The 26374-nt window shown below is 35.9% G+C and overlaps 1 protein-coding gene across 3 annotated transcripts in view; it reads left to right on the forward strand.

The window, feature by feature from the left end:
- The window catches only part of LOC118277139 (lachesin-like), an 89947-nt gene that overhangs the window by 46483 nt on the left and 17090 nt on the right, over positions 1 to 26374 (forward strand). For 2 of the 3 annotated variants that reach the window (XM_035595846.2, XM_050699032.1), the window contains exons 3-6: positions 4478 to 4611; positions 7593 to 7778; positions 8236 to 8428; positions 18559 to 18687. In XM_035595846.2, coding sequence (XP_035451739.2) covers positions 4478 to 4611; positions 7593 to 7778; positions 8236 to 8428; positions 18559 to 18687 — 642 coding nt within the window. The remainder of the gene's footprint in view (positions 1 to 4477; positions 4612 to 7592; positions 7779 to 8235; positions 8429 to 18558; positions 18688 to 26374) is intronic. The other variant, XM_050699033.1, reaches the window with a different exon arrangement.

The raw sequence follows: 26374 nt of genomic DNA on the forward strand, positions 1-26374 counted from the left end.
GAGAATATTTACCACGCACCATGTGTACTATACCGTCATCAAACTGTTCGCGTATGTAACGAATCTGTACTTTATGTATGACTAGTGTGATCGCCATTCTATTGAGGAAATAGGATATTCGAATCTCACTATCCGTATATTCAACATTGACTTCACGTGGCCGAGGCCGCAAGTAGCTGCCGCGCAATGTGTAGCGGGTTCAATTCCCACACAGAACCACTCTTTGTGTGATCCATAAATGTTTTTTTAGGTCTAGGTTTCACGTGTATATTACGCGTTTTTAAACTTGTATGTTTAAAAACGCGTCCAAGACAACTTTTTATTAATAAAGAAAAGATAAAAAACATTCTGTACCGACATTATGATACCACAAAAATCAAAATTAAATATGTTTAACCAACAAAAAAGACAGAAAGACTTCCTCTTATATTTCCTGATCTTACATGCAAAGTTTCGGCTTACCAAGATTCATAGGCACATTAAACTGTCCCAAACTCCAGGTAGACACTACTTGCCTAGTTTAGTCTGTTACTCCTTCACTGTTTTGCAACTCTAGTTATATTGGACATGTGGACATAAAGTACTAGAACTTTAGAATAAGTGTTATTGACTTTTTTTAAATAAATGTACGATTACAAAATGTGCGTGAAACCTGATTCTCTTTACACTATTGATGACTAATCTATCCTACTAGTAAAACAAATGTGAAAGTTTGACGATGTATGAATATTTTTTACTCTTTCACGGAGAAACTATTGAACAGAAATTATAAATTGGGCACAGAAATATACTGTAGACTTAAGTAAAACATACAGACTTTTTTGAGGGGGAAAATCGTCGAAAGACTTCTCCAGCCTACAGTGACATGAGAGGGAGTGTCAGACTCTTACTGACTAAAAAAGTAAACTGACTTCACTAAAAAAGTTTAATTTCGAAAGTCGGTGTTTCTCGGTATTATTTGTTTGCTACACCGACTTCCGAAATTAAAGTTATTTTTAACTTTTTTAGTGAAGTCGGTTTATTTTTTTTGTAAAAAGTATTTTATTTCACACGATATTACTCAGTATCGCAACTAAAAAGGTCGGTTAAAATTATCTCAATAACTACTTTATTTATTTGTATTGTCACAGTCACTTAATTAACTTTAAGATTTCAGTGAATATGAAGTTCCATTCTTTCTAGTCTTCTTCATCAGTTCCACCTCTTCAAAGGTTAATTTTTGGCTTAAATGCTTCAATTCTAGATGAATATACCAAAATCACTATATAGTTCCCTATAATATTTGAGGAGTTCCCTCCTTCTCTAAGATTCCATCATCAGATCCTACTTGGTGACAATGGGACACTTCAGAACTACTACTTTCGAACAAAAAAATAATTTTGAGTCGACAATTGAGAGTATTAATTAACTTTATTGTGATTTCTAAAATGAAGTTCCATTGGCCATTTCTGGTCTTCTTCATCAGTTACCTCTTCAAAGGTTACTTTTTGACTGTAAATCCTTTAATTCTAGATGAATATACCAAAATCACTATATAGTTCCCTATAATATTTGAAGTTCCCTCGATTTCTCTAAGATTCCATCATCAGATCCTAACTTGGTGACAATGGGACCACCTCAGAACTATCTACTTTTGAACAAAAAAAGAATTTTGAAAATCCGTCGACAATTGACGGAGTATTCGATGAACAAACATACAAAAAAAAAAAAAAAAACATACAAACAGCCGAACATAGTACCTCCTCCTTTTGTGAAGTCGGTAAAAACCACCCCGTTCCTACTCCTGTTTTTCGAGCCGGAGCCCCAGCAACCCACTAGATAGTCCGCAAGCCTAGGTCGGACATCAGCAGTATTGGTACATATAGGCTGGTAGATAACACTTTTTACTCCAGGAATATAAGAGTATCTGCTAACAAAAAGCAAGTTAATTACATAATTTAATAGGGGTAAATTGTTATCTTTGTATTAATGAAATTTAACGTTACATTTAATTACATTGATCAATATTTATAAGCAACAGTCGACCTAATTGAATGTCTCTCACAACAAATTATGCTGAAATAAAATATTATCGAGTTACCTTTTGCGTTCAACCCTTACCTACCTATTGTAACTTTTGGTAGAAAATAAATGTTGACTTCATTGCGTCTGTGGAGCAGGAGCTCTTGACTTTGGTCGAGAAGTAAATCAGGTATTTTAAACAAACTAATTCTTTTTCTGCTGTAGCAATTACATTTCTTGACTTTAGATTTAAATTCTAGCGAATGGTTTCTATTCGAAATACTTAAATCTTAAAAACCGTCTTGATAATGAGCACCTCAGTTTGTAATCATAAAATGAATGTTGATTTAGTTTCGATCCCAACATCACACATTACTTTAATTAATCAATATCAATTGTTGCATATTATATCAAAACAACTTAAAACAAATCCAAATAATAACCTCTAAGCCTTTAAGTAACAAACCTTCAAAGTGAAAGATAATAATAATAATTTAGAAGACGTTAGTTCATTATTAAAGCGAGTCAGGTTCGAACATTTAGTCTCAAGGTACAACATTAGGTAGGTAAAGTGTGGGGCGTTATGCTAATGTTATTCGACAATCGTATTCACTGAACTGCTAATCGTGGTAACATACATACTGATTCATTTTACTACGTACTTACTGGATCTTGGGAATGTTCTAGGAGTATTATTGTATTGAATTTGGGATGTTATTAGTAAATACAAATATTATATTTCTCTATTTCTCTAGTTACACTTCAAATACTATACAAGATTATGATATCATAACCTCTTGAACAATAAAAGAATTTCTAAAATCGATCGAAAATTGACGGAGTAGTCGTTAAACAAATAAGAAAAAATATATTTTTGAAGTCGGTAAAAATAAAAACGTTCAATGCATTATCTTCCCCGTGTTAAACATTTGTTTTAACATAAAATACTAGAGTATGAAATCCAATAACTATAAAGTTATTTTATAAAAACGCAAGCATAACTCTAACATTCAACGAATTCAGTTACTTACTACCTACTTAGCTCTAATGCTAAATCGAAAATGGACTTAGTAGCAATATTTTCAGATTTTAAAGTCGATTGAAGCTATGGTCGGATTCTCGGAAGTCTCAAAGCAAATAGGAATGCCGTTTTTATAGTAGAAGAAAGTTATAAGCTTTCACAGTCGAGTCGTTTCTCCTGAGATTAAGCTAACCTCGGATTTACAACGTTGGCATTCCAACGGGTTATTTTAGTACATTATTTCTTACTCCTCATGACCTTTTATGTGGGGAACTTCAAACTGTGCTCCCGAATTTTTGCAATATTTGTTTGCAGATTTATCCGATTTAAGGATCAATTTTACTATTTTTTAAATTTAATGACTGTCTCGTAGATTATTTTAAAATATTAGACACGTATTTTTTTTCCTACAGAAACAAATGCTTTCGAAGATATATCGATTTAAAATATCGTGGGACGTCACTTCTAAGAAATTTTCAAATATTCAGAAATGCCTTAGTAGAATTTATATATTTTATAGTATTTTCAGGTGTTAATACACAATAATAAATTGTATACTTTAAATAACTACTGGAGTGTAGAAAATTTTGTTACTTTGTCTGACTGCTTGCAAATTAATTTCTGTCCATTCCAAAAATAGTTGTTGTATACAATGAACAGAGAAATTCCGGGAAGTGCTGCGAAGCAAGTTGTATTCAAATAACCAGAATTATCCGGATTTATAATAGTTTTCAATGTTGTAAATGGTTTAAATGGACTGACGTAGTTTATTTTGAAAAATACTACAATTTGATCTCGATCTATGAAGACTTATGCACTTAACAGAAAAAAATGACTCGCAATTTATCTAGTCCATGTATATGTTGTCCAAACTGGTCGATCCTATCAGGCTAAAGACACATTAATTTGAACTAGGCTAGTTTAGTAAATCCTATCGCGTATAGGAAGAACTAGTTTAGCCTAGGAAAAACTAGTTTGTTAGAAATCGGGTTTGGTCGGTAACATACACATCATATAAATTCTTCTCTCTAAATAGCTAATGCGTTTAACTCTTTATACAACGTGTAACAAAAAGGGGGTATACATATCAATTGCACGGTTTCTAGGTAACATAACAAACGATACGGGAGGGTTTTTTAAACTCATATTTTCGTGGAACGAAGTTATGAATTTTTCCAATCGTAGCGCCGCGCGAATCAAAATTAGGTAGACAGGTACTAGGCGATCAGATTGACAAAAGAAATGTTTCGTAATATTAGCGAGTGATCCCTGTAGTGTTGTGACACGTTTGTATGAAAAACCATGCGACACGAAGTATTTGGCACCAATTTTTTTTAAGCTGAAACTTCGTTTAGAGATTCTATTCAACCTGTATTCATCAGGGCTTCTTGATGTATATAGGTATTTTGTTACACGTTGTATATAGGAGGCAACTAACAAAAACATTTGTTTCAGCCCTAGGTCTGGAGCCGGACTTCTTGTATCCACTGGAGAACGTGACCATCGCACAAGGTCGGGACGCGATGTTTACCTGCGTGGTGAATAACCTTGGCGGTTACAGGGTGAGTGGCGACTCCGCCACAGCCAGGGTGTGTATCAAACCGACTCATTACAGCTAACCCTAGAGGAGCACCGTCACAGCACTTTTGACTATGAGATCTATAATTTAAAAATTAACCAAATATTTCCAGTAAATTACCTTTTTTTTCTGAACTTTTTTTCTTATGTCGTAGGTATTGAAGTATGTATTAAATTGTTTCCTATCACTTCTACCTATGTAGTGTCTATATGAATGCCTTCTATATATTATTATTGCAATACATAGTTCAGAAAGGCATGAATTGTTTTCTTTCTCTTCAAATTAGATTTTCTTACTTTCTTATTATAAGAACCTCCTTAGTGATCAAAAGGTATGGTTAAATGATAACTATATTTTGTTAAGACATTTCTCATACTTATATATTCATGATTACATTCAAATATGATTGTAACGAACAGAAGCATACAACAACTTTACTGGAAACTCATAGAAATTATAGATCTCAGCGAATAGACTGCACTACTTCCACACTTCTTAGCACACTACCTTCAATGCACTTTCTTCAGCACTCTTCGAGACTCACAGCACCACTTTATAGATCTCTATCCTAGAATAGAGTAACACCGGTACTATATTTGCACAAGTCTACTCTAAGTTTGTCCACATAGTCGTAGTGTTGGCACACTGTGCACAACTGCATTAGACACTAACACTTGCACATAGAGACTAAGATCCAAGAATGTGATAAAAACAGTGATTTATGCAACAGAGAACGAACGGCACTATTCTTGGGTTTTAAACACTAATGCACAATTCCGTTTTATTTTGGAACACACGTTTTTAGCATGCTTTTTAACATTGCACTTTATTTCCTAACTATTTGAAAATAAAATATAATTTAGCGATGCACGTCTGGCGGTTTTACGTTAGTCAATCATTGTCGGACAAAAACCGCAGCCCGCTATGAAGGGATCACTTTAGTCCAAGGAATTTACGTTGCAAAACAGTCACTTTAGGAAATTAAAATAAAGCCAGGACAAACCCCCTCGGTCCCCGTTCAATCATTTCGAGAGGCGGTGCTCTCAAACTGTCCCGGGAGTTAATCTAGTATACTATCATTATGATATACGACACCGTATCGTGTGCGATATATCCTGGCTCGTATCAAATCGAGTGTCCGCCATAAAATTGCGAATAATCTTATTATTGCTACATAGATCTTAGTAGCTTGCACACATTTAACAATTATTATATTTCTTACCAATATGTTAAAAGATAACATTTGAACATTTAACTTATAAAATCTTTCTTGCATGTTTCATTTTGCAACCTCAACAACATTTATAGACGCGAATAAAATACTTAGGTAAGGTGTTAATAATAAATCTCTTCGATTTATCTAACAAACCAACACAATTCGTTAGAAATCGTAACAAAAGATTGTGCAATAAAACCGTACACAAATACTTATTCTCGAATCTTTCCTCTACGTGAAACAAGATTCGATAATAGTCTCACTGGGGCCGTTAGCTCAGGTCACTCGATTCCTACACGACTATCGATTCCCCGTATCGATACATATTTGTTTTTCTATATCGATCCCGCGTAAGTAATTACACAAGACTAATAACATCCTCGCATGTGTTTCTCAGTGATTCCCACGTGACTGTCGAGATGAGAATCGTATCAACACGATAGTTGTACACGGAATAACCAGTGATTGAGTCATAAATATGAAACATAATTATTTTGCCAATGAACTAAATCTCACGATTGGCAATATAAAACTGCGGTTAGAATAAATTGGACACTTTTAAATTTTCGAAAACTTATAATTGGATTATTAACACAAAGTCGTTGTGTAAGATTCAAAGAACACAATGAATACATTCTCAATACATAACACACAAATAATTCAAAAATTTTAAACACACCTTCGATATGCACCGCTGGTATGGATGAGTTCAAAATTTGGTAAATATACCTACTGTATTTATTTATTATCCTTTTATTTTATTATTTAATTTTATGCGATGCAATTTCTAAAGTCTTTTGAAAATGAAATTACATCGCACAACAGCTCTGCAATCCTTTATTCGTTCATTTCAAAAACGCAGATAAAGCTAATTGAAGGAATTGTAAAGCTGTTTGTACAGAACAATATTGTGTTCAAGCACTACGATGTTTTAGTTATATTTGTTCTGATTGTAGTCTCTAGGCACCTAATTAGTGACTAATTAGAGTTGCACAAGCACTATACGAATGTAGAACACTTTCTAAGTCGCACCTCTATTAGTGCACTTCTTCCTGCACTTTCTCTATTCACTATGTTACGTTAAATGTTAAATTAATAAGTTCCTCGAAATCAGTCCTTAATATTACATTTCAATTAATTGAAAACGCGAGCTTCAGAGGCACGCAGTGTACTATACAAGTTGATTCCGATTTACTCTTTCAGTGTAAACTTTGAATGGACGTACTGACTTTTACATTCAGTAGGAATTACGAAAAAACATCGCTCCAAATATTATTTTCAATAATAAAGTAATACAGAGAGCGACGCGTATCGTAGTCGAGTACAAACGCCGTATTTCTGTTCGTATTTTTTTGTTACGCGCTATGCAGGAAATTAGCTTCTATTGCGATGTCGACGCTTTTGGTAAAGCGGGTGAAACGAGGGCGTTTTCAGTGCGCCCACAGCCCGCCTCATGGCGGCGACCAGACGAAAATGTAATTAAAAATTCCGAGAGCATTTTGCGCGCCGCTCGCAACAAGATAGTGTTGCTGGCTCGAGGATCGTTGTCGTGACTACCTCTTGGGAAGCATTCGCCTGTAATTAGACTTGTTCGTTGAAAGTCTTCATTGTTTACAAACAAAACATCACACGTGAAACGGATAAACGTGACAGGAATGCGGCGTTTGTGTGCCCTTTTTATGTTTCAATGTACTTACAATGTTTTTTTACTCCATGCACACTTTGGGCGCCAAATTTTTGGTGTTGTCTGCTCGCGCACGGCTTGCCGCGGGTAGGTAGCGTGGATCAAAGCGGACACGAAGGCGATTCTGGCGATACACGAGCACGTGATAACGAACAATGCGAGGCTGAGCGTCACGCACAATGACTACAACACGTGGACGCTCAACATTAGGGGTGTAAAGCGGGAGGACAGAGGACAATATATGTGCCAAGTTAACACTGACCCAATGAAAATGCAGGTAAAGTGCTGCTAATTCGAACCATTAAATGTTCCTTCTGAGGATTTATTTCAGAGTGAGTATTCCGTGTATGTGCATTGCTACTGTTACTTCGTGTACTGTGGCATCCCGTTACGGGAATGTCAGTAGCTTTTCGCAACGACTCTTGCAGTTTGTGAATGCGCCTTATCGACGTGCCCGCGTAATGGTATCGCTTCTCCGAAAACACTATTGACGCTATAATCAGAATAACGATGCATGCGACTGTGGAAACATGCAACACTTTAAATCAACAAATATGCCCACATACATGACATGGGTATTAAAATATTTAAAATAATAATAATGTTTATTATATCCTTATAATTGTAAGGGCTATTGAAGTATTGAGTTATTGTAAGAATACCTACCACAAATATTCACTAAGTCCACTAGAACATTAGCTTAACACAATATTAAACCTGTATATCATTTTCAGACCGCATTTTTGGAAGTAGTAATCCCTCCAGACATAATCTATGAAGAAACATCTGGAGACATGATGGTACCAGAAGGTGGCTCCGCCAAGCTGGTCTGCAAAGCCAGGGGCTATCCTCCGCCCAAGATAGTGTGGCGCAGAGAGGACGGAGGCGACATTATATCAAGAGGAGGTCCACAGGGAAAGACGAAAGGTAGGTTTTTATTTTATACAATTTATTTAAATTGAAATTTTTATATTGACTTTGTTTTAATCGGTTTTTTTAGCTTTACCTGTTTGTTTTTTGAGTCAAATTTAGAAATTAGATTTTCTCCACTGCGAGACCGCAATCTGTTTTATTTCTGTCCATGCTTTACAACACAACTTCATTATCTAACATCACACCTCGATCAAAAACTAAAATATTTGTGCTACACAAACTTAATACGCGCGTGCGTCTAAAATTGGTCCTATTCCTATCTCATAAATCGTCCCCTGTAACATTGAATAGAGGACAATGACCTGTCATAAATGTAACTCAATAACTGAAGCCAGTCAATTCATATTGTACGCACCGCAACATATCTTGATGGTTCCGTACGCCAGGCGAGATCTTAATAGTCTAGTAACTCAATACACTAGCTGCGATGCAATCTATAAATTCAATATGTTACTAGAAATATGACTTGGAACATAGACATATGCATGGAAACTGCGTAGAAACTTGTCGGCTAAGTTTAATTCATCGCTAATGCCTTGTTCACACTTCGCTTGTGTCGAATAGCGAGTATTTAGTAGCTTTAAGTTTGGGACAGAAACAAGAGAGAGCTACAATTTCTTTTATGTTTGGCCGGCGGACTCCTATACAGAATACCTGGTGGCATCGGTCATGGACACCCGAAACACCAGAGGAATTATAAATACGTTGCAGGATTTAGAGGTTAAGTATTTAAGGATTGGGCATTTGGGGATTGAGGAGATTAGGAAGGGAAGAATTTACCCTCTGTACCCTTAGTACGAGTTTTCTTTATGTTTAACGAGATCGAAAAGAGAGCACGTTTAACGCTTTGATTGGTTGGTTTATTCGAGCCAGCTAATCAGAGCATCGAACGCGTTATGAACTCAAACTCGTACTAAGGGTACTGGTAACCGCATTTATACGCCGAAACACAACGCCAGCGTTGTTTCACGCTATAATTTTTCAGAGGACGAGTCAGTCCATTCATGCTTAAGCATGGCTCTCCCACACTTAAATACTCGTTACTCGACTAAAATACTAGCATAGTGTGAACAAAGCATAAGCGTAAGTCTGTAACTTAAACGAGAAGTTGCGTCACTAGTCTTGACTATTAGCTGTAAACATCCATTTAATTCTTGGTTTGATTCCTAGCTGTGTTCATGTATCTCTAGTTCGGTTCGGTTAGCGGTCGGTTTAAGTTAGACTGAGGGCTATTTTGATGTTTTAATCGTTGGTCTGATTCGAGGAACTAAGAAATTGCTTGCTTGACTTTGTTCCCTGACTAACGATTGAGTAGTATTATTTAAGTTTCAAAATAAATCTAGTGCCTATCGTATCTGCTTACATTTATATAAATAAGAAAATGAATAGAAGTAATTCAAAAAGTGTACATAAATTACAATGAATGACCAATTTTAATAAAAAAATACAATATGAAGAAACAACCTTAGAGCACCAATTTAAAAAAAGCAGCCATGAAGATACTACCTTATTTATACAAGCCAAAATGTTTACAAATTAAAGTACAAATCACGTAATCATGTTAACATTGAACAATCCGCTAGTTTCTACAAATACATTTAATCCTATTCCGATTCAATTAATTAAACAGCAGTGTAATGTCAACAGCCGTTGTCAACACATTTTACTAATTAATATTCATTAATAAAAGTCCTAATTGTGAATGAATTGGACTAGCACGTCGTTTAGGTTTTGATAGATTTATGAAACTACTAGCTTCTGCCTGTGGCTTCACTCGCATCAACAGAGATAATGAGACTCCTGGACTATAGGCGTCCTCTAGAAAACAAGGGTTTGTTATATCTCAACACGTGGCAAGCGGGTTATAGATTGCCGTTTACAAGGATCGTCCAAGACGAACGCGAAGCAAACACTGCCATACCAACCTTTACTGGAACTATTTCGCTGCATAATCAGGCCCCTACTTGAGAACATCTTTATTAGGTCAGAAAAACTTATTTTCTTTTTTTTAAACATTGCCCCGCACTAAGTTAATTTTACTCCTGTGTCCTAAATGCGATTACAAACATACAATTTCAAATACACATGAAACCTAGACCCGCACAACAATTTGTGAACCACACAATGATTTTCTCCATGCGGGAATCTAACCCACTACACGTTACACGGCAGCCAGTTTGCCAGCCACCGCGCCAACCATGCAATCAAACTCAACTAATAATAGTAATTTTGTAAGTACCATGCAAAATTTACGTTTATACTAAGGTCACTGGCGTTTGCGTGCTATCAGCATATCATTTAGTTCTATGAAGGAACTTAAGGCCTCTTAACACGATAACTACTGATTAATCTATTGTTAAACTCACACTAACAAATGCTGACTTATTTGTGTTCCGTTTTGTATGCAGTTAACTTTAATTAAAATTGTTGGCAATAAAAATCTTTCAAATGTGAGTTAGTAAAAGAAATATTCCACAAGATTTTTTAGTCAGTCAATCTATATAAAAACATTCACATATGTAGGTGGGTGATTTTCCAAAAAAAATTTGGTTTCAATAAATGAAGTTGTGACACTGTTCTCAACCAATCCAATAAAAATAAGGATGATAATAAGCTACCCCAATACTTAATAACCCGTGAGAATAATGATTTTTTTAATAAAAGTTAAAGTTTTTTGAAGAAACATCCAGGTACACAACACACCAGGTAATTGAGTTTATTGGCCTACAATAATTAATTGTCACTTATTTCTGCAGACGAACTCGACAAAATTATAATATTTTTTAAGAATACGCTTATATACTCACACCAGAAAAATCATTACTTACTTTAAATAATAACTTCATTAATAAAAGATAAAAATAAAATCCGTTCTTCTATTTACCTAGATCACAAATCATTCAAAACAAACCACAACTATTTTATTGTTATAACTAGCTTTTGCCCGCGACTTCGTTCGCGTGGAATAGTGACTTTCGGCAAATTTTTGGTTTTAACCACATAGTTCCCGATCTCGCGGGATCTCTTCAAAAATGAGATGTGGAAGATATTCCAGGGAACTCTTCAAAAATCAACATAATGAGCTCTGCGTTTGAATTTAATAGATGTATACTCACTTAGGGCATTGAAAAAATAGTTTAAAAACGGACTTAAACTAACTTAAAACTAAAGAAAGCTACGAATTACGAATTTATAACAATTAAAAAAGAAACTATATTATAACCTATCCTCTATGCTATAATAACCAAGCTTAAACTAAATAATTTAAAAGAAACGACTTAAATCTAATCTAATTAAAAAAAATTAGACTTACAATTTTATTAAAAAAACTAACTACAGTAACTACTAATAATCGATATCAAACTAAACCTACGTTAAATAGTTTAACCAAAAAACCAGGAAAACCCAACAAATAAACTTATTAATTGACAAATACAACGAAACCAATTTAGAATATACGAAACAGCAGGACCACTACAGACAAATAATCATACGACTGATAATACACTTTTTCTACGATAGTACCGAAGCGCTCGGCCGATACCCAACCAAATGAATGTAACGAAACCATAGCGCGATCTATTTTGATCCCAACGCCATCTATCGAGGATAAAGACAACTTGGATTATTTATTTATACTCCGTTCGGGCATTTTCTTTGTACTAAAAGTTTAATTATATTGATATTATTTTTTTCATACCTTTTTACTATTTATTTACTTTTTTCGATGAATTAAAACAATAACATGAACCGAAGTCGTGTAACGATCGACATAGAATTATCTATACTCCGTTAGAGCATTTTCTTTGTACTAAATGTTTTATTATATTGATATTATTTTTTTCATACCTTTTTACTATTTATTTACTTTTTTCGATGAATTAAAACAATAACATGAACCGAAGTCGTGTAACGATCGACATAGAATTATTTATAAATAATTTATTTCTTATTTTTATTTTTTGTTTTTTGAAATAAAAATATATCTATGTCCTTTCTAAGGTTCTAAACTATATCTGTACCAAATTTCAACCAAATCCGGTATAAGGTTAGAATGTTCGACGTGATTCTTTAATTTGACATAACTTTTTTATTTATGAACCATTGACATGAAACAAACACTAAATGTAAATTTAAGCATCCCACAATATATTCGTGAAAACCGCATCCAACTCGGATCAGCCGTTTCTGAGATTAGCGCGCACAGACGAACAGACAAACAGACAAACAGACAAAAAAAAAGTTAATTACATTTTTGGGTTCGACATCGACATAACAATAACCCCTGCTATTTTTTTTATTTTTATTTTCAATGTACAGACAGCACTTTTCTACGATTTTATTATATGTATAGATATGTAAAGACGTATAACAAAATTCGTTCCGCCATTAATACTTTCTATTAAAAGTATAATAATGCATGAAAATGCATGTCGAGTTCAAAGGTTCATATAAGTTGTGCGGCTCGACCCTCCTCAAACTGTGGCCCACAGCTAGGCACAGCTTAACCTAACCCAGTTTCTATATTATCCACTAAACTATTCCAGCTTAAAACGTCGTTAAGCACATTAGTTTTAGAAGCATTACTTGCGGGTATGATGACGGGAACTTATACCTCAGGTTAGCTGCTAAACGTTTTACTGTTAAACAAATTTGATGTGCTAAGAATAAGAAAGTGTTTTTGTTTTTTTTTATTGAAAACTTTTTTGGCTTTTGTTTACAGTATATTTTTTTTTGTTGTTCTTAAGTGTGTAATATCACACAATATTCGTTGTACATTAATACATTTTTAATAACAAAGGTATACAAAATGTACATTAAGTAATATCTTTCTCGTTAATAAATACAATGTAAGTCTTGTATCTGTCAGTAAGTCTAGTAACTGAATATTCAACAGTCCTTTAACAGTCCATGTTAAAAGGCTTGAACGACTTCAAGAAACGGCTAACAAATAAATCAGAGCTTAAAATATTCACTATTGAATCTTAGCAGTAAATCACACCGCAGCACCTCAGGAACTCCTATTATCATTCACACCGCCCTTCCTAATCCCGCCGGATTACAATCTCGAGACGGTCCGGGAATAATTACTTACCTACTCATCTCTGCACTCGGTCAAATAAAAGCTGGATAAAGGGTTATCACTGAGCCCCCAAATTAACCGCCGAGTTCAAATAAACCATTCTACATTCAAATACGAAAGTCACATTTATGCACTTTTATTTTTGATATGGCAATAAAATTAATCGAGCATCGCCTAAATTTCGAATGGCCATTCCATTTATGAAATTGAAAACGTAACGGATTATTTTCGGAATACAAACGATGCAATGGAACATTGTTTGGATTGGACTATGGGAAAAGTACAAAAATTATGCCAGCACAAGGGGAATTCGTGACGAGTGGCAATTGGAAACTGTACTGACAGGGTGATTAATCAGCAGGTCCCACTTAACCCTACCACTGTTCAGACCTCCTCTTGCCATCAGTCAATTCATTAAGCTAACAAAGTACCTACTACCGGTAATGACTTTCACAACGAGCCGAGCACTTCAATACTACTGCTAAGATTAGAGCTCACTTAGATCTATACAATTCTACGGTCTACGGTCGAAACTAGTACCAATACAGCCTGCATTTAAGGACTAAAATTGATTAAAAACTATCATCCTATCTTAAAACTATCCTTTTACACAAAAAAAGTCTAAGCTGTGTATATATTTTTTCAATTGCTCATTCATATTGTAATAATAAAATTAATTCTGTACTAGTTTTCAAAACACCTCAACAGTGTGATATAAATAACATTATTGAATGATCAATTTACTCCTTTGTTTAATAAGTTTTCTAAAACGAAAGCAAACTAAAAACTAATTAACGAAATCAATTTATATAATCCGTTCACCGCGAAGCCTAACACACTAGCAGAACTCAAAAACCATGAACTTTCTCAATTATCCGTAATTCAATGAGTGGCAAGGTGAAACCCGCCTCAACCAATTTTAAATTAACTAACATCAATAACAATCATCAATTTGAGTAAAGAAGTCTAATTAAAGAAGCCGTTACAAGTTACCTCCATAAATCTGGAAAGGAAACAATACAAGCTATCCATTACTTACGCCTATGTTCACGAATATTCCAATGAGGAAACTTTCAAGCCGACCAAGACAAATATAGTTTTTTAACGACTACCACGGGCCACTTTCCAATTTGTTATCTCCCAATGAGGGCCAACTTCAACCATATAAATCAAATTTAAGTGCAAGAATTTAATATTGTCGTGATATACGATATTGCTGCATCGATGTAGCTAACTAATAGCTTTCGCGTGTCGCGGGTTTGTGAAACCATAATTTTAAAGTAAATTAGCTCGTTATCAATTGAAACGAAAAATTCAATTTCACCTCTTTTGTTATGATTTTCCTTTTTCTATGTTTAAGAATACTTGGATATTATTTCATTATAGTCTTTTACTTTTCTTTGAAATGTTTTGGGCAACGTTTTTTATTTATTAATCTTGTAATCGTTAAACACATTAGCGGTCCGCTTTGTTCCAAATACAAATCCGAAAATCTCGAGACAATCACATTTTCGTAGATCCGAGGAGAACAGAGTACGAGCATGTTGTATAGGTAACAATAATGATAGCGGCGACAGAAAACAGCGTCGGCAACAATAGGGTTTTATTCAAAATTTGCCCTTTATTGTTTCGCATAAAACATGTTCGTGGTGACAACGGCGTGTCGCGTGCCTATTTGTTTCATGTTCAACACCAAATTATGCAGATAAGCGAATGAATGGTGGAAACTTAGTCGTAGACTGATGCAAATTAACTCCACCATCCTTCCATTCGACGGTTTTCATCAGTACCACAAAGTTTGAAACAGATACGACTACGTTCTACGGTAGCCAGAATTGTTAATCCCAATTATCGAGTAAGTTGCTCGGCCATGCTATCCGATTTCATAACAATTGTTTGCGGCTCAGACAAAAGTTCCTAGCGATCACACCAATTAATAGAAAGTCCATTAAGTACAGTGTTTCTCCTTATTAAATTCAAGTACTTTCCTTAGAAGGGGTGGTACACCCTCCCTAATACAAAATAAATAATTACCCACTCAGTACAGAACGTTTCGAATTCATAATTAAAATTATAACTTTGGAACAAGGAGTGATGAGAAAATGTTGGTTTTCCATTTTACTCGAGGACACTTTAGCAAAGTACTGGACTTTTGTCGCCTTTACCGTAGACTTTGGCGGTGACGCGATTAGTGCCAATATTATTAGAAAACTTTGAAAATTAACTTTGAATCTGAAATGTAATAAATTGAAATTCCTTTTATCAGTTATTGAGGAGTTAACGCAATACTTCATTAATTAAAAACGGTTTAATTTAAAGTCTTAGGACATAATATCGTGAAAGCCGCCGTTTCATAATTTTCTCATTAAATATTTATGATCTTGTCTCATTTACGTAATGATTGTTTAATTTTATTCTTAGTGGCTATCGAGTTCTCTTTTTTAAAATATAATAATAGACTTGCCCTGAATTTATTTATGAAAACTAGTCTTTATTTTTAAATTAGACAATTTAACTATTCTCTAAAATATATTTCAAAAGTCAAATAGTCTTTAAGACTCCACAAAAATCCTTTTATAAAATAAATAAGTATTATTAAAAGATTTCTACATAGTTCATTATTTTGTTAAACATGACTTTGCTCTTGTAATAATTTCGGTACAAAAATACTGGTTTCAAGCTTCGTTACCCTGAGCCTTTATAAGCGCTAATAGGTACTCTAAATAATTAAACAAGTACCTACACGTGTTTCGAAAAAGTTTTTATTTCAGACTCCTTTGTAAGATTTTGTGTGTCTATGGCAAAACCACTAGGGCTCCGTGGGGCTCAAGCGTCACTTGACTTATGACACATTGACAGGCCAAGTTTATTCAACGGTCCGCTTCGAAGACAGCACAGAAATCTATGGAGTGGCTAGCAAACTAGACGATATTGAAATTTTATTTTTCAGAAAATATAAGGGTATTTTCAGGTTACATTTTAGTCGAAAGTTATTAAGCACTTCCTTTAAATTATATATTTAGAGAGATAGTATGAATAGTGTGATAAAACCAAAATATTTTTATGACAATTAATAATCTTAATCTAATCGTTTAGGTAATTCTACCACACAAAACCTAAACTTATACGTAAAAAAAATCTAAAACACAATAATATTTCACCAGATCCATGCAACAAGTATTTTAAATCTAAAATAAATTAACATTATCTCATAGTGTATTAATCAAACAAACTAAAAGCATTAGCAACCCTAAAAAATACCAAACTAATTCTATTACGTATCACAAAGCGACTCCACAGCCGGCGCTGTGCGCGCATTGTTTGCTAACGAAGCTTCGTCCCGCCACCGAGAGCTCTACACTTTAAACCATCAACGGTGTACAGCTCCTTCGGAAAATATTGCCCTAGCTTTTTATCCTCTTGTTTGAATAATGGCTGTAAACGTACTTGGCCGCCATTCGAGCAAGGTGTCAGGAAAACAGCTCGAGTTCGAACCACTAACGGGACTTGTTTACACAACCCGTCAACTTTTGGCGGTTCACAAGTGTTTTCCAACAGTTACTGGCGGAATGTAATGTAAGCACTTCGATAGATAGTGCTCAAAACCATTTTCGTCTGTCTTTGCTTTATCAATTTCGGTGTGTGCTTAGGTTGGGCTTGTTGGAATTTACCTATTTTTTTGAGTTAAATGGAAATAACGCTTAGAAAGAGTAGATGGATAAATGTAGGTACTTCGCAACGCAACGTCACGCCTTTTATCCCCGAAGGGGTAGACAGAGGTGCTCATTACGACACGTAATACAATATACAACCACTTTTCACCATTTGTGTTATAAGTCCCATGTAATAGGGGGAGAGCCTATTGCCATATACTGGACCCAATTCCAGACTCCGTGCTACCACTGAGAAATTTTCGAAAAAACCGAAAACACCCCAGTAATACTTTGCCCGACCCGGGAATCGAAACCGATATCCCCTGTTCGGCAGTCACACTTGCGACCACTCGACCAACGAGTTAGTCAAATGTAGGTACTTCTACGTGCTTCATAGTAAATCTGTTGACTACACGGGGACTTGCTAATGTATGCATGCACTGAACACGTGTTTCGCTCGCCCACGGGGCATCACATATTGTTAGTCTGTGCGACACCAACTAGTTGGTGCGACACTGAGATTAAGTAGCGAACAGGACACCTTTTGATTATGCCTCATTTATCTTTTTATATTATATTATGTACTACATTTAGTTTATGTATGAAATTTTCATCCATGTTTTTAATAATTTTAAAGTGAGTACTGTAGACACAAATAGATTTAAATAATCAACTTGCACCTGTTTATAAACTCCCTCGCGTTAATGGATTGACTAAGTACTTTCTACTTGGTAAGGATGAAAGTTTGAAAAAACTAACTTCTCAAGTCTTCCCTATCGTACAAACGTAAATCGGACTCATTTATTTCACATCAGTTTTCAATGATAGACTGAAACTGAAAGCTCTGATTTCTTCGCCGTTTTCCCTCGATCAGTTTTTCTGTTTTTAGTTAACTCAAACGTTTTACGCTACGGTCGTCGCTGAAACCATTAGCGAGGAACTTAGGTATATTTGATAGTAAGAAGGAGTAGGTATCAGTTCAAGGATAAAAGTGTAAAGCTGGAAATAATCAGAATCTTTTATATTCTTTCAAAATGTTTCTTTTATTTTAATTGTTTAACCCTAACGGGACGAAATTTTATTTGGTATAAAAATATCAGAACCCATAGTACGAGTTTGTTTTACGTTAAACGAGATCAAAACAAGCGTGCTTTCGATTCGCCGATTGGCCGGCGCGGATAAACCGACCAATCAGAGCGCCATACGCTCTTTCCTTTTGATCTCGTTAAACATAAAACTTAGACTAAGGCCTCAGATCAACGATTGAAAATCACTCCTACAAATCCCAATACAACAAGACCAAAACGCTGTATTGTTCAAACCCCTTACGTAATTGATAGTGGCCAGAAAAACTAATTAATATTTCTAATCTTTCTTTTTTTTCGCAGTAACATCTCTAGAAGGGGAGATCGTCAACCTAACAAAGGTCACGCGCTCCGAGATGGGCGCATACTTGTGCATCGCAGCCAATGGGGTGCCGCCCTCAGTCAGCAAGAGAATAATGCTACATGTACACTGTAAGTATAAATTATAGATAAGACAACTGATACTAGAGTTAATAAATGTAACTGTTGGTTAATACTCCGACATTAATACGACCACATTTGTCTCGCACTGAAATGAGTTATTATAATTATTCGTGTCTCTAGTGTGTCGTGGGGGTAATTCTACGTTGTAAGGAGATGCTTAGATCTCTAAAGGTTATGTTTAAGATATGATTATGTGATGTTTGTTACTGCTTTTAATGTCTTTGTATACTTTGAAGAATTATGAAGAATGTAAATTGTGTTTTGGAGACAGTTTGAAATATACCTTTATTAATGTCTCGGTTTTCGTACGACCACAGGTATAATGAAGACGTTTCTAGAATAGGAATTTAAAACGAGAGTTGATACGCCCAATAATATCAGTAAGGTGTGAATGATATGTCTTGTGTAACAAGCATTCATAGGTTACAGTAACTGATTTTCATCACCGAAAGCACGTTTGTCACATAAACAAAATCTTGCATGACATCAAGTTTCTTCAATAAGGTCGAATAACTCATAAAAAGTTCGGAAATTATTATTAATTTTCGAGTTGAAGTCACATAGTCCCAATAGGATTACGCATTCACAGCATGTATCAATTCAATCATTGATAAAGTCTACTCGCCTGCGTAAAGCACGGGCAAAAAGCGTTACGTTGCGAACTCACTTATCAAATGATCGCCCTAATTTATAACCAGGAGTTATTCAATGCTCCGATGGTCCCAAGTTCTCAACTTTGACCATAGAGTGACAAGTGAATGGAGTACTAACACCTAGTTGTCATCGTGTGTTTCATTTCTTGTTGTTGAAAGATGGCATACATAAAGAGCTTAAATAACCAAACTGCCATTAATTTTTATTTGATTTGATTTTGTCATCAAGTTGAAATTACTTATAACATATAAAAACACATATATCTTAGTGATTTTTGAGCTTACTATGCTTATAATTTTGTCCAGTTAAGTATTTTTTGGCAAACTCACTGTTAAGATTTGGCCAAACGTTCAATTAATGTACAAATGTCCAAACATTTATTTCACAAAACTTTTGTCTATAATAATAATAATAATAATAAGTCCGCAAGGCAGCTTGTGGCGAGCTGTTGGGCAGTGGCGACCCCACGGACCTGACTCCCGGGAGAGGCCCTACTTTTTAACTCCGGTTGGTACTCGTGACTATCCGGAGTGGCCTCTCCTACCTCACTCTTGCCTTAATCGGCTGGTTTGAGTGGAGATTCGCAAGAGTGGAGTTGCCTTCAGCTCCACTTGGGGGAAGGACGTATCCCAGTAAGATGCTGGTAGGGGTCTTGACCGTACTTCCGGGATTGCTCTGATAGCCGTGGGATGCCTCCCCTTCCTCAAGCAGCTCAACGGATGTTGCTTCCCTTGTCGCTACATGCTAGCGGCCGTTTCCGGGGGCCCACTATTGAGTTTGCGAGTCACCCCCTGCCTGTTTATCCGTATTTTTCAATATTGGTCAGGGGCAGGGGCCATAGTCCCCATAGTTAACCGGTTAACTATTCCACAGCCACCCACACCCATATCCCTATCATTTCCTTTTACCATATCTCACAATAGTCCTGCATCAACCGGGGATTGTCCTTTGGTGTACTTCCATAGTGCATACAGGGATAATCGCCGGCTGATGTCCCATTACATTTAGATCAAAATTGTTTAACGGGCCTCTGCGAGTTGGCTTCGGCCCCTCGTACGCCTTCCAAAGGTCCGGGACCCTGTGGTCCCGTGATTATGTAAAGAACAAACATAATAATAATAATAACCTTTATTGTACACCTTTAGATAAATTCAGCATAAAATAACAACGTATAGGATTAAAGTGCACAAAGGCGGCCTTATCGCTTATAGCGATCTCTTCCAGGCAACCTTTGGGTGGAAGGAGCTGTTGAGTGGTAGTGGAGGTGGCTCTAGGTGTAGGTGTTATTTACATAGAATATATAATAACATACATACACGTATACGACATACATATTTATATATATATATACATCTCCATCCTTTACAAGAAAAAAGAAAAAAGAGAAAAACATAAATACTAATTATGATATAAATGACAGAATAAGTGACAGTAAGTCTACAGCGTGGAGAGGTAATGTTTCCTCACAACACCGGGCCCGCCGGCTCGAACACGTAAGCAATTGGGAGATTTTCGTGTTATCACGTATCATCTTCGGTGCGTGTCTTGCATCAGAATTATTCAGAAATGTGGTCATATTTGCGTAATCCAAATATGAACCTTATACTAAAATTTTGGAGTCGCTCAAGTTTATCTAACTGCACTTCGGTAAGATCCGGATAGCTGACGTCGGCATAATCGAGAATGGGAAGGAGCAGTGATTGAGCTAGCGCAATTTTAGTAGCAGTCGGAAGAAAGTTTCGAAGTCTACGCAAAGACTTCGCCGACGCAAACGTTTTCCGGCAGACTTGTCCCAGTTGAGGTCCCCAGGTAAAGTCACGGTCCAAAACAATACCCAAGTCTTTCACCGTGTCACTATATGGTATTGTAGTACCGTTGAAGACTACGGGTGGGATCTGTGTCCACGTGATCTTGCATCGTAGACGGGGGCTACCGACAACAATGACCTGGGTCTTCGTGGGGTTTACCTTTAAACCGTAGGCCGTACTCCATTCCGATATTCGAGCCAAGTCGGTGTTCACCATCTTGACCGCTTCGGAGAATTCGTTGGGAGGTGCCTGAGAGTAAATTTGCAGGTCGTCGGCATACAGGTGGTAGGAAGAGAGAAGTTCACTAGAGATGGAATTTATAAAAATTGCGAAGAGTAAAGGAGAAAGAACGCCCCCCTGCGGTACGCCAGCAGCCGTGTCAGACCAGGAAGAGTATGAACCCTCGACGGCGCTGCCGGCGGCCACACAGGTAACTACGAAAGAAATCAATCACAGTTGGAGATATGTTAAGAGAGCTCAGTATTCCAAGCAGTATGTCGAAATCAACGGTATTGAAGGCGTTGCTAAAATCTAACAAGGTAAGGAGAGTGAGATTGCCATTTTCAATACCGCATCGTATGTCGTCAGTAATGTGAACTAGAGCCGTAGTGGTACTATGTCCCGGACGAAACCCGGATTGGTAGGGATTAAGGAGACGGTGTTTGGTAAGGAAAGTACTAAGCTGGTTATAGATGAGTCGTTCTAGGACCTTGGAAAGGAAAGGTAATATGGAAATAGGACGATAGTCGGAAAAGGATTCAGGATTTGGTTTTTTAGGGAGCGGTGTGATTTGCGCTTCCTTCCAAGCAGAAGGAAAAACGCCACTGGATAAGGAATAGTTAAGGATATGACAGATGACAGGAAGGATTTCATCCAAGACAGGGAGTATCATCTTACGGCTGACACTGTCACTCCCTACTGCATTGGAACTGATGGATAATATGCTCTTTCTAACATCACAAGCTGTGAGTTGATTGAAGAAGAATGGTGGGTAGTCGGGAGAGGGAAGAGAAGAAAGATAGTTTAAAGTCTTAGATTTGATAGACCCATTAATATAGGGTGAAGAAGAGAAGTGTTTGTTAAGAGATTCAAAATCTAAGTCTTTGGTGATAGCATGCTGACGTTGTTTACCAACTCCCATCGACCTTAAGAATCTCCAGATCTTGGCTGGATCACCATTTTCCACGGACTCATGAATGTGGCGGCGTTGTGCATCCCTACACATCCTGTTGCTTCGATTACGAGCTGCAATATACTCCTCACGGTTTGCCGGATTTGGTTGGCGTTTAAATTTATCTTTAGCTGCTGCCTTTCTGTGTAGCATGACCCTGATATCATCTGTCAACCACGGCGCTGGCGCATGCTTAATTTAATTAGTCTATTAAAGTTTCATACACTTATTCTAACAAAAAGACAAACTACCAGTTGAAACCTAAACTCAGATTTTTCACCAGTACCTCTGACACATAAACTCTCCATCCTTTCACTACTCCGTGTCCTCACAACACCGGGCCCGCCGGCTCGAACACGTAAGCAATTGGGAGATTTTCGTGTTATCACGTATCATCTTCGGTGCGTGTCTTGCATCAGAATTACTCGCACCAAAGCGTACAAAGTTACAGCCTCGTTGACTATTGGAATTTAGTTTTAGTACCGTTTTCAATTACAGATGAAATCGTCTGATAAATTTGAGTTACAATATTTCGGGACGCGAGGAGCGAGATAAGATATTTCTTTGTAAGTTGCTGATGAAATGTTTTTTAGTTTCTTAGAAAGAGTGTATTTTGGAAAGATGGTTAAGTGTTTAGCTCAGTGCGAAGCACTTGTGATGCCTAAGAAGACTTTATAGAACAAATGATTTTAAGTGCCACGATAAACGTTTAACTTTTGATTACTCCTACTAGTTAATTTCTCCAGAGCTGCGGACTGCCTAGCGGGTTACCGGGGCTCCGGCTCAAAAAACAGAAGTAGGAACTGGGTGGTTTTTAGTCAGTAAGAGTCTAACACTCCCTCTCGCCTCGCCCAAGGCGAGAGCAATCATTGGATGATGTTCCCTGCTTAAAAAAAACTATTTCATTTCTATGATAGAACTTCTAAACAAAATTAATGGCAATATAATGTATAATGAAAAATCGAAGTCGAAATCTACAATTAACAATGGGATGGCTAAACAAACCATTTCCAATTAATTGGAACTAGAAAGTAAATTACTGTCTCGACAGTCGAAAAACAATAAGTCCGAGATCTCAAAAAAAGTATTTATCTATTAGTTGAAATTCTCAGTCGTAGCACAGTCCAGTGTTCTGTATTTGGGGTTAAGTTCACTGCCTGGTGTAGTAGACTGTAGAACTTATTACATAGCTGCACATACTCGTATACCGTACTATAATTAAGGATAACACTATCGCAAAATCATTCGACTAGTTTCAAACTATGCTAGATGCTTAGATTCATGAGCAGCATTTCGCGACACACGACGCGGCGTAGTAGCAGTCAGTAGCAGCGCGACAATCGCTTGAAACAAGTCGAGTTCCTCGTCAAACAGTTACTATGTACGTCTCACCAAAGTTATAATAAAACTATTCACATATACTAGAAATAAAAATTATACATATCAAATGCAAGACTCACTTTCCTCAGTTAACGATTGCGGATTAAAAATATTTTCCAACCAACCATTAAACACAAGATATTTACAGGCCTTTTAAACACAATACCGCGTCAATTGTACTGTAAAAAATATCGTAGGTACTATATTTAGCTTGAAACTGCACTCAGACAAATTAATCTCCTATCTGTCCGGATCAACCGTTCGTATTCGCACATGGATCGCAAAATCACTGTTGGAATTATAGTGCGCCGCACAGGTGCATACGCCCATATCCATTTGCATTGATAGTGTTATGCTACTGGGAATTGACTGTGATCAGTTCATGAATCTGAAAACCGATGACAATGTAACTATTTTGTAATAATCGATGATTTGTTGAAAAAATCTTGATCACTTTCGTAGAATAGATTGTTTTTTACCAACTCCAAAATGACTGCGGCTAGTTTGATAAGGTTTTTAAAATATTATTCTCACTTAATATTTTGGTTAAATTAAATGTAGATTGTTGACAAATGGCAATGTTTTATCTAGCTTTTTTTTTGTTTGATTAAAATTATTACATTATTTCACTACTATAAACATAAAATTTGGAAAACTAGAAAATATTTCTCGTCATTTACCTAACATACTCGTAACTTAAAGAACAACTGCATATAAATAAAGGGTGTGAAATATACGGACGACTACATAAACTAGCACCTGTGAACTAATAACCCGAGCCTGTGATTGCACATACGTCTGTATGTCCGTGTTCATTATACCATTATTCCCGAAGGTACGTTCGCTCCAAATGACTTCGAGAATGTTCTACTGCGAACAATGTTCAGCTTGATTATCATAGTAGTGATGATGGTGAAATGAAGACATTGTGCTTAGGGGGAAATACTTTTATTTTTAAGTGGTTTCGCACTATATGCATGTTCTAAGGTGGTTTAAATAAAATAGTGTTTGAATTTCCAATGTATCGCTATTCCCACTAAATGTCTTCTAAAGAAAAAATGCACATACTTTTAACAATGAACGAGCTTCTCCTTTAAAAACGTTACCACACACTAGGACTTTTTTATCCTGCGTCGTGGGTGTATTCACAAACATATTAGTTCACATACACATCACACAGACCCAAATAAAAAATTTTTGTTCACACAAAAAGTTGCTCCTTATCCGGAATCGAAGCTGCTACACGTTGCTCGGTAGCCAACATGTTGCGTGATTTTTGCCATGACCATTCATTACTAAACAGGAATTCTAATTTAAAACAAAGGAAATAACCCAAAAATAATTTTACCTGACCCCCTAACTCAAAATTAAATGCAAAATTACATGCTGAGTTGCGTTTAAGAACAAAGAAAGAGTCAAATATTTGCCTGAAATTAAATTTCTTCTTCTAACGTTAGCCCAAGGGAAGTAAAGTTTAAATCAAGAATAACTTTACAATAACAGTGATTGCACTGAGCCGCAAACTAACTTGGGAATCCTGTCCATACTTCAGAAGATAAACATTTTTTAATTACTAAGAGCAAACGCTAAAAAGCGCATTATTTTCTCACTCCTGATTTTATAAAACAGTCTATTGTATGTTCTTCATCACTTATCATACGTGATGCAAGACACTATAAGACCAAATTTTTTAATAAGAGCCAAACAAAATATGTCCGTTCGTTGGTCTTTCGTTCACGTTGCAACGGCGAATGGGACAATTTTGTGCATAAGACTAGAGAGTAAAATAGGCTACGTTTTCCCCCTTGACCTATTGTGGTAAAAAATGTTAAGTGTACCTATATTTGTGTATGTATCACACACTATCCTTATGCAAAGATCTCAAGATGTAAGAATCTAAAGACCAATATTACCAAACATTGCTTAACTTAAGACCAGTTTGCACGCACAGCTGTAACTTAGAAGCCAATTTTTTTCACTAAAAACAGTTTATTATAATATTAATATTCCGTAGATAAAATAACATTTGTTCAATGTATGTATTTGCAACGATCCATCAACGTTCATTGAAATTTTATAAAAGGGTTTTATTATTACAATGATCAAACAAAGCCTTCAATCACCGAACCTGTCAGGCAAACACTCAATACTAAATTCTGTTATCTTTTTGTATACGAGTACAAATTACTGACAACTTAATGAAATATTCGTGATCAACCATGTGTGCGTGACATATTTTTTGCTAGATAATAATTCAATTAGTCTAAAGCCCGTTTTTACAAACCTTTCTTCAATTTTAAGTAATCTCCTAAGCTAAGATAGGTGAGACTTGAGGAGATTTTGGTTTTCACTGACCTATAAGTGACATCTAACAGTACAAGTAAGGTTGGTTTAAGTGCTATGTTAAGCTAAGTAACTTTTAATTTCCTTGTATCAAAATGTAAGACAACAATTTACTTAATACAAGAAAATAAAACGATTTTCTTAAACCTTATTCACAAAAAAACATATTCACGTAAGTACTATTAAAACTTAATTGACGATATCACAATACATAGTACACTGCTACAGATTTAGTCTTTAAACTACTCCATACAGAGAAAAAAAGGCATAAATGTATGTATAACATCATTCTATTTCTAGTTTGATTGTGTCTCGTGTT

This window comes from Spodoptera frugiperda, chromosome 15, assembly GCF_023101765.2.
Source record: "Spodoptera frugiperda isolate SF20-4 chromosome 15, AGI-APGP_CSIRO_Sfru_2.0, whole genome shotgun sequence".
NCBI lineage: Eukaryota > Metazoa > Arthropoda > Insecta > Lepidoptera > Noctuidae > Spodoptera > Spodoptera frugiperda.